The sequence below is a fragment of the Elgaria multicarinata genome, chromosome 10, assembly GCF_023053635.1.
Source record: "Elgaria multicarinata webbii isolate HBS135686 ecotype San Diego chromosome 10, rElgMul1.1.pri, whole genome shotgun sequence".
In the NCBI taxonomy this organism is placed as follows: Eukaryota; Metazoa; Chordata; class Lepidosauria; order Squamata; family Anguidae; genus Elgaria; species Elgaria multicarinata.
The window spans coordinates 79,152,019-79,162,381 of record NC_086180.1 but is presented as its reverse complement, the minus strand read 5'-3'; the positions used below and the strand labels follow the sequence as shown (position 1 = coordinate 79,162,381).

The 10,363-nt window shown below is 42.3% G+C and overlaps 1 protein-coding gene across 1 annotated transcript in view; it reads right to left on the bottom strand.

Annotated features, from left to right (window-relative positions):
- Positions 1 to 7,399: 7,399 nt before the first annotated feature.
- ARAP2 (ArfGAP with RhoGAP domain, ankyrin repeat and PH domain 2) overlaps positions 7,400 to 10,363 on the bottom strand; it is a 131,401-nt gene continuing 128,437 nt past the window's right edge. Inside the window, exons 32-33 of the mRNA XM_063135445.1 lie at positions 9,785 to 9,919; positions 7,400 to 7,916 (exon numbers count right to left, since the gene is read on the bottom strand). Coding sequence (XP_062991515.1) covers positions 7,587 to 7,916; positions 9,785 to 9,919 — 465 coding nt within the window. The 3' untranslated portion in view covers positions 7,400 to 7,586. The remainder of the gene's footprint in view (positions 7,917 to 9,784; positions 9,920 to 10,363) is intronic.

Sequence of the window (10,363 nt, the reverse complement as noted above, 5' to 3'; positions counted from 1 at the left end):
ATTGGTTTTCCTGCACATTGCAGAGGGTTAGATGAGATGATCCTTGGGGTCCCTTCCAACTCCACAATTCTATGAGTCTAAGTAGCTTGAGAAATGGTTTGCTGATGTGCCACATCAACATGAGGAGCATGGGACCTGATGCTGCACCAACTTAAGAGATTTAGATCACACCGTTGTGTCAGTGGTGCTCAGCAGTGCAGTGCTCTGCATCAGTGGTGGGCAACCTCTGAGGGTCCAGGGACTGATTTTCCACCTCCATGGGCCACACACACCACTGCCAAAATGAGGCAGCCAAAAAGCTGCATTTTCACTTTAAGCTGTGTTGGGCACCTGCACCTGCAGAAGCACACTCCTAGAAGCCTCAAGGGAGCACAAACATGGATTAAAACAAGGCATGTGGTCCCCATACACTCCTTGTTTTAAAGTGAAAGCATGGCTTTCCCCCACCGCCACACCACCTAAATGCAGTGGCAATTTGGAGGGGGCAGCAGGGGCTGCAGAAAAGTCTGGGGAACACATGTTGCCCACTCAGGGCTGAAAGGTATGGGAGGAAGAGAGGAAGGAGACAGACAGAGACACACACCCCCAGGCATTCCATTACAGCCTCGCTCGAGGACGTGGATCACAAAGAGAAAAGAAGCACATGTCCCCTAATAACAAGGACACTGTCTGCACTCTGCACCTAGACATCATGGGGGCAAACACGGGGTCATGGGGAAATGCAGGTATCATCCCAGTTCCCACATTAGCACCAAGAGTTCACACAAACCTTAGAGGGGTCGGATCAGGCCAACGCTAATTTTAGCACCAGTCATCTCACATTGGCAAAGAAGTGTTTACACAGCAATATAACAACTCTCTAGTGGTGACGAAGTGTGAGCAGCTTTGCATCCTTGACACATGCACCGTGTGTCTGATGAATAGGAGTCGGGATTAGACTTCTGGGTCTCTCAAACTCCATGATTCTTTAATATACCCATCTCCACAAGCATAGGATGTTGGCATAGTATAAAGGCCATGTCCTTTTGCTGTGTTTGCTACAGCATAGTGGTACAACCAGGGGCCTTTAAAAACAAATTCTTCTGCCTTTCTGCTCACAAGGTGGGTCCAAACCTGGATTTTATTTTAATCTTGAACTCTACCCCCTTCCTGAGCATGTCAATGAGAACACAGCACTAGAGATGTCATTGAGTTTTGGCATTTGTTGGTCCAGGATACAATCCTTTGTGACTCTTTCTGCTCACCTTTAAAAGGAAGCTAGCTTTATTCTCTCACTCTAAGCTTTTCCTGCCCATATTTTAATCTGATCTGGAGAAGAAAGCTTCCTTCCCTCCCATCAACCTATATGGCTGCTGCTCTGACAGAGAGGAAGGTCTGTCATTCCCAACTTTAACCATCCTTGGCACCATGGGATACAGGAACAGTCCGCACAGGAGGCGGCTCCCACCACCCTGGCCAGGAGGGCTCACCGCCACTCCAGCGAGTCCTGCCAGTGACTCTCCAACTGTAGCATTTGCTCTACAGCAATGGTAGAGGGTGCGCCAGAGAGCTCTGCCAGTCCCACTTTCCTGTTGAGGCAAATGCCACAGCAAGAGCAGATGGCAGGACTCTCTGGAGCATCTGTCTGCTCCCTGTTTCACTTTGAGGGGATCCTCAGAGTGAAACATAGGAGTGGCAGCTGCCCGGAACCACCCACCCACTGGATCACATGGAGAATCCTCTCAGCAAGATCTTGTGAGGCACTTGTGAGAGCCACGCAGCCACGTCTTCTGGCCGTGCAGCTCTCCAGAGAGCCGACACAGTGGCAGTCAACAGAAGGGGTGGGAGGCGTGATGAGGAAAAGGGAAGGGGATACGAGGGGAGGGGACAGAGCACAGCACAATAGAAGGGGGAGCGCACAACAGGGTAAGCGGCAGGTGGTGAAGGTAAAGAGGAGGCAAGGCAGCACATGTTCTGTCTTGCCTCAGGCTGCAAGAGCGCTTGCGTCAGGGCTGCTGTGAAAATCACATTTACCAGGATTCCTCACAGATGTATCATTATCATCATCATCATCATCATCATCATCATCATCATCATCATCTATATACAACCCCATAGCTGAAGCTCTCTGGGCAGTTTACAAAAGTTAAAAACGATGAACATTAAAATCAAATATACAAAATTTAAAAGCATAAAAAGCATAAAATACAAACACAGGCAATATCTGTTTAAAACAACTATTCTGGGGTCAGTTAAAAAACTCAGCATATTCTGTTAAATGTTGTTAAATGCCTGGGAGAAGAGAAGTCTTGACCTGACGCTGAAAAGTTAACAATGTTGGCGCCAGGCGAGCCTCGTCAGGGAGATCATTCCATAATGGGGGGGCACCACTGAAAAGGCCCTCTCCCTTGTTGCCATTCTCTGAGCTTCCCTTGGAGTAGGCACCCGGAGGAGGGCCTTAGATGTTGAGCGTCATGTACTCTCATGTCAGGAGAGGCATTCTGCCAGGTATTGTGGTCCCAAGCCGTGTAACTTCCCTAAAAAAGTTCCCTAACAGGGGAAAGATAAAGAGATGCTCTCCCTCCACAGTTGCTCCAAGGTAAAGGGGCATAGGGGTTCACAGGACTGGAAAGGGGACAGGCCCCATTGCACTCAGTTGGCTCTGAGTGGACCAATAGGGCTTTTTGTCATCATTGGAAATCACCAAGTAAAATATCACTCAGCTGAGCCCAGTTATGAACAAAAGCCAGCGTTATTAAGTGCACCAGGCCCATTATGCAAAACAGAAAATTTGTGTGCATCTTCCATATTCTTGACTGCTCCTTCCTCCTTGTTTTGTCGAGGAAAGTATGGTTACACTCCTGGACCATTCTGAGGGAGGAGGAATGAGTGAAAGTATAGAGGTTTCCCATTCCCTATAATAGTCTTGGGCACTAAGGGATCATGGAGAACAGGTCTCCTAATTCAGATCCTTCCATGCATGGGCGCTATGCCCATGATTGGATTAGATTAAACCCTCAGAGTTTAGAAGGGTTTACTCCAGGGGTGATGGAACCTCTTTCAGGCTGAGGACCCAATTCAATTTTGGAGAGATTTTTGTCAGTAGTGGGTGGGGCCAAAGACAACAGACCAAATATTTTAACTTAAAAGTTCTTACAGCTCATAACTAAGCCTTAGGAAGGCCATTTCAAAATTTTAGAATGGGGGCGGGGGCATCGTGCATAAGCGAGGAATCAACCACAGGACTGGCAGTCAAGGAAAGGGAACACGGAGATTTGGAGAACCCCAGAGGATCAGAATGGAACCACAAGTGGGCCAGGTTTGGCCTGCGGCCTGAAATTCAACACTGTTGGCTTACTCCTTTGTCAGCATGTCTAGGATTGTAGACTGCCAATAATATTAAACCCAAGCAAAATAATGAAGACCTGAATTAAATTGGCACATATTGAAAATAATGAAGACCTGAATTAAATTGGCACATATTGGAAATAAAGGCAGGAAAGAAAACAAGTCATTAAACCTATTCATATATGGAATGACCCAACTTCAATTTACTCATAATGATTAGATGTAAACTTGTTTGCAGTCCTGGGTGAGTTAATGCTGAGATTTAAAAGGGGGTAAAAAGGATTATTGTCTATGTTACTAAGGTATAATTTATAAGGGAAAACACATGGTATTAGCATAAACACCACTTAGTACCAAGTCAGTAATGACTGTAAACAAAAATAAGGTAATCTCAGTTCAGAATTCCAAGTAGATATGTGTATGATTGCAACAAGAGAATCAGGTGTTCTGATCAGGTGTTTAGAAGAATGCATGAGGGCTCAGTGTGACAGTGTATATGCTGGCCACACACCCCTACATCTCTAGATGTGCTGCCCCCTCTCCCCCAGTACAAACATCTGTGTGTTGAATTGGCAAAGTCTGAACAGGAGTTCTTATGCATGTTGAGTTGAACGTATGCACTCAAAATGGAGGATCAGGAACCCTGATCAAGCAAGGTCTGCAATCGTGCTGAGTGTTCTACTCACATTCCGGTGAACAAACACAGAACTCTTGTTCAGACCTTGCCAGTTCAACATGGTAAGGTCTGAACTGAGGGGACTGGAGTCAGTGAATCCAGAGATCACCTGAATGCCTGAACACAGTGTGTCCATGTGCGCATGCTCTGGGTGGGGCTTCAATAGCTACGAGTGGCTTTTTCAGGTTCTCAGGGCTAATGCTTTATCCCACAATTCCCACCCGTTTTATAGCAGGTCCCTTTGCATAGCTACAGAATACCATTTTATAGAAAGGTAGATGTTGATATAATTGGCAAGAAATGGTCAAGGAGTTGCTGATAACAGTTCAAGCAGCCACTAATAGATCTAGTCCTACCCAATCCTGCTTTGTCACATGATGTACAAAAGCCCTAAAAGGACGAGTGCATTATGACAACTGGACTTGTTTCCAATGTTAAACTTAAATCCCCATTCATTTCAGTAGGGCTACTCTAAGTAGGACCAATATTGCATGGAACCCTCAATTATTGACTTATGTTGGTAGATTCAAGGACTTCTCTAATTATCCATCCTTTTAGGGCAGAGAACAGGACCAGTTTAAAAGGAAAAAAAAACTATTTACTCTCTAGAGATCTGTTTTACATGGAACATTAATTTCCCAATAAATTTTTTTTAAAAAAAGTTTATAGCCCCATCCTGAAGGTTCAAGACAGGTGACAAAACTGTACATCAATAAAACAAAGACTTCCATTTAATCAAATGAAAATAGCATCTGTTCCAACGTTCTTAAATGCTATTAATATTAATACTTATTATTTATTCAGTACTCAAAATAACATATCACTGTACAAAGAAACCCACCCTGATATCAGCACAGCTTCCATTAATTTCATTCTGCAAGTGTGTATCAATGATTATGACCTGCCTCACTCAGCAAACTCTAAATGTAATACCACATGTATCAGATTCTAAGCGCCTATTGCAGCTACCGGTTCATATGACAGGAATCCAACAAATAGAAAAATGGCAGTGTTCGTTTCTCCCAAAGTGTGTCCTCCACCTTGTCTTGAGCAGATGAAGAGGAAGGAGGAAACGCATCTCTTTAATCTAGCATTTTACATTATGTTTAAATTTATAGATTGTTTTAATCTATTTTAATGCCCTTTAGTTTTATGGGTTTCAATTGTTAAACACCACCTTGATGGCTGTTTTTCTTTCTTTTTTTGCAAAAGAAAAAAAGTGGAACATAATAAGTAAAAAATAAATAGGACACTTTCCTATCACCTAACAGAACAGCTTTTTCCTTTGCAAACTCCCTTCACATCTACTGATCAGCTCAACAGAAAATGCCTCCACCAATTCTGGTGGGGTCTCCTGTTCCCCCCACATCCCATGCCATCCCATCCCATCTCATTCAGCAGTATCCCCCCAACCCTGTGTAGCATTCAAAACTTCTTCCAGATCAAGTGGTAGCAAGGAGCTGGAACAGAGAAGGTAGACTTGACCTACAATGATATCCTGTCATTACCATCCAGGTAGCCCAGGGACACTTGCTTTTTTGGCACAGGCATGCATGTCTGGTAATGGAAGGAATTTACTGCCTCCTTTTCATTCCTAAATGACTGCTATCTTCCAGAAGACATTTTAAAAATTAAAAATATATCCACCGGGGAGGGGGGATAACTAAACCCCCAAGACTCGACAATTTACGGATTTTGCTTATGAAATGCCAGCTTTCATTTTTCACACTGAACTGATTCACTGCTAATCAGCATGAGAAGCAAGTGAGATACCACAACAGAGGTGGCAGAAGAACACCTGCCTGATCAGAAATGAAATACAAGTAGATTAAAAATGGCCACTGATTTTACTTACAAAGATATTAGGAAGAGGTATCCCAAGTCCAACCAGCTCACTGTATAACTCAGAAGGGCATTTTCACTTCCACGCACTTGGCCATTCTTCATTGTTTTATGACAACATATACTAATGGCATTTAGATAGGTCTCATTGTGACACGTTAGATAATTAAAAATTATGGTTAGTATGCAGAAATTATCCACGGGAAATGGTTTCCCCACTAGGAGATGCACTGTCAACTGTACTGATAATTTCCCTTTAAAAATTTGAATGCTCATGAACATCCTGTGGCACCACAATACCTCAGTGAATGCTTGTCTTCCACCTTTAAATTTACATACAACAGCACTATTTGCATCAGGGGTGGGGAACTGTTCCAGCTCTGGAGAGTGAATGATGCCAGGGGGTGGTCCCCCTCCCAAAACAAAACTAGTAGTAAATTAGCACAGCAGAAAGTGGGTTGGACTAGAACCTTTCCCCTGATATGCTTGTTTCCTACTAGCAGAGGGGGTTGTGTTGTTGTTTAAATGTATTGCTCCGACGTCTAAAGTGCTGCAGTGTGCTATACAATCTCAGGATTCTCACACTCCATTCTGCTGCCTGTGTAGGCCAGTCTTTTACAGGTTAATACTGCGGCACATAGTGGCTCATTATAGTACATTAACAACTTCTGAGTTACTCTTAGTAGTCAAGTCACTCTATGGAATTTGCTGGGATCATTCTTGCTTGTGGGCAGGTTTGCAACGCATGATAGGGAACAAGAGCATTAATGGTGCATAGAAGTGCACAGTCCATCAGACCCTCCTCTTTGAACTGCCAAATTATATAGCAAACTTCTTAGAGCTTTTAAAAAAATGTGCCACAGTTGTTTGTTACGCAACAAGAGGACTACAGTTGGCACACCAGTGCTTCTTTCACCAAATGTTGGTGTTCGTGCAGCAGCAGTCCCGCTTGCTGTGTGGAGTATGGCGCTGTCTACAGAAACAGGGGTTGGGTGGAATCACATTTCTGAATCCGAGAGGAATGACACACAACCTCAAAATAGAAGCAGACGCACATCAAGAGCTTTACTAGATTGTGGCCTATTAGGCAGCTGTCAGTTTATTCTTCAAATTAAGTCTTCCACTCCCAGCTCTATACATAATTGGGTGCGATCCATCTTGATCGTATGTGCGGAAAGCGACAGAGTGTTTACTAGAGAAAGGATGACCAACTCCACGCTCAACAACTCAATTATTTCCAAGACTATAGCCCACTGCCAACGTCCCACCCCCGGTGAGCTATAGAAATCTTAGAAATATAGGGGAGGAAAACATAAGCTAGAATTGTCGATGCATCTTCTTTTGTCCTTGGGTCGTCTTTACAGAATGTACATGAGCCAGAGGGAGTAATAGGTAGCAGCAGACCCATCTCTTAGAGGAAATGAGAATCTTTTTCTTCACCCTCAGGTCATCTCCTATACTTTAAGCTGATGAAGTCCAGGCCCTTGGGCAGCAAGGTTTTGTCACCTTCTTCATACACCTGGGCTTAGGAAGTTGGCACTTGCTGTCCTGAAATATAAATCTAACCAAGGGGTGTGGTAGCCACAATACCCAAATGTTGCCATCACTACACTTGTCCCCAGATTAGTGGATAGCACCCATTTTCCTTTTAGATCAACATTTACATATAAATACATTGGATGGTTTGTATACTGTACAAAAGACAACCTATTTCATTTCCTAGAACAACCATGTCCTTGATTTACAAATCTGACGTTTCTTCGTGAACGGCTCGGTGCCTCTGCAAGACTGTGTGGAGTTCTTGAATAACATTTGCCGGAAGCTGCTTGTCAGATTCCAGGTGAGCCCGACTGGCTTTGTCCTCACTTTTCTTTGGCGACTTTGATTCCTTGTAAAGTGTTTGGTGCAAGTCAACGACATCTTCACCCGTGTCCTCCAAACAGATTAGGCTTCGATGCTTTCTTGCACGGCTTCGAGCTTTTTCCTCCTTGCGTTCCAAACACTGAGCTACCTTTGAGACTCTTTCCTTTAAACTCTTCTTGTCTTCACTTTCAGATTCCAGTCTTGAATTCTGATTGAAGAGAAGAAATTGACTTGAATACATAATACATTCCCAAACAATTACCTAACGTTCACCTCTTTTAAAGCAATAGGGTTTGTTGAATGTCCAAGAGCTCTAAGATCAATCCAACACTCAAACATAAGCAAAACTTTCTTCCCCATTAATTTCAATGTTGCGTGAGATTCATTGCACTCTCCCTCTCTACTCCATTCTTTGGATGTGAAATCAGAAGGAGACCATTACATTATTAATATTATGGATTTCTCGAGTGCCTATAGAAACTATATGACGTACAGCTAGCTCTTCAGGCTTCCAGTCTAAACACAAAAAGGACAGGGGAGGGAGAAGAGTTTTGAATATGCCAAAGTGAAAAGCTGAAATAAGTTTAGAACAACAGTAAAAGAAGGACCCAGATGAATATCTGGTAAAGAAGCTCCACTTTTAGGGATGGACTACTAAGGAAAATGGAATGATGTCAGAGAATTGAAGGTTTAATTTAGGGTTTATGGAAGAGAAAGTTACACAAAGATCAGAAAGTGTGAGAAGGGCCATAGAGAAAGAAGAACAGAGAGATCAGAGCCAAAGAATTAAAACATTTGAAAGTCAATAGAAGTTTATGTTCTCAGCATTATCATTCATCACGTATGAAAAGTTTCTTCTCTATTCCCAAACTGGCAACTCAAAAATGAACCATATCTACACAGACAAGCCATCTGTTGTGTCCCCATATGCTTTCGGTGATTTCTAGACAAGTAGATGGGTAAGACAGAGCAATAAATTTTCTTTTCTCCCTACCTCGCCTAGAAATAGAATTGAATACTTATACTCAAAAGACACAACTGATCTCCTAGTGGGAGCTTAAGATTCATCTTGGAAGACATATATATTGAAGAGACAAATCCCATTGGACCTTAAATGTCTGCTGGAATACAAGTAGGGTTCTGTTGCTATGGTTCCAACCAATTCCTTCCTCAAGTCAAACAACATTATAATGGAAATATATGTCTGTTATGTTCCAGACAGAAGAGGCTTAATTTACCACTACAACTATTTAGTGCAATTCTAGGATGTACATTTCAAGAATTGCCTTGCTCTGCCAGGAATAAGCAGTGACATAGAACAGGAAAAAAATAGTTAGGGCCTTTGAATAACTTTAATTCCAATGGATGCCTCTGCCCTCCACCAGTTAAGGCTTTTGTTTAATAATAATAAAAAATGGCAAAAAATAAACAGAATTATTTATCATTTCCCACATAGTTGTATGAATCTCACAAAAACATTTCATAAACTTACATCAACATACTATATCAGAAATCCAAAAATGATAATATAAAGAGCTCATTTCATACAGAATAGATTTAGTGTGCGTATTATCTTCTTTCCTCTTCAGTTTATAGATACCATTTTTTACTATTAAATTTCTCTTTAAGATAGGTTGGAGTGTGGTGCCGATAACTACACTCCACGTAACTGCATTCCCCACCCTCTGGAAAACCCTCCCCTCGTGCAGCTGGGGAGACAGAATATGTGACATTTTTTAAACACCTCCTGAAAACACAACTTTTCACCCAGGTTTTCCCTGAGTTGTAAGTAAATTAATCATACTGCTCCATTTTGCTGCTCCTGGAATTGTTTTTACTGTAGTTGTTGCAATTTTGTGCTTTTAATGTTGTGTTTTGAATGTTGAATTTTTAATATTGTTATTTAAATGTATTTTAATACTTATTGTGAACTGCTGAGGGTTTTTTTTATTATATTCAGCGGTCTACAAATATCACAAATAAATAATAAATATGTTATGTTCTAATTGTCACTGAAGTATTATGCAAAAAGTGAGCAATACAAATGTTGATCACCGAATTTAGCCAGCAACCTACCTCTGATGTGTTGGCCTTAGCTTTTGGAGTACTTCTTTCATGTTGGATTGGTATTAAAGGCAAGCCACCAATTTTGGGATTTTTCGTAATAGACTGCTTTCTTGTTATTCCATCTGGTGGACAGATATTACTGTGCTATGGAAGAAGACTTGACTTATATCAATGACATTCCCTACTACAAACTGGAAACCATTTAGTATACAAAAAGAATAGTGTGTTTTAGAACATGGCTGTGTTTTAAAATACAACAACAGAAATATGCTTATTTCGACAGCCCTTTTCAGGTAATGTACACGTGAAGGGGCTATTGAGAACAAACCCGCTTGCACCTTCCCTAGTTCAAGGATGCTGAACTTTAGGTCTATGGGCCAAATTCGGCCCTCCGGCTTCACCAGACAGCCACACCTCCTTTCCTCCAGCCACTGATTTTAGATGGCTTCCCTACTTTTGCATGGTTTTCCCCATTCAGAAAACCTGAAATGCCTCTCCTATAGCTTAGACACTGGCTAAAATATGCTGAGCATGCCCCCTTTTACCTTCGGCCCCATTGACCATTGGAAAGCTACCCAAGAGGTTCTC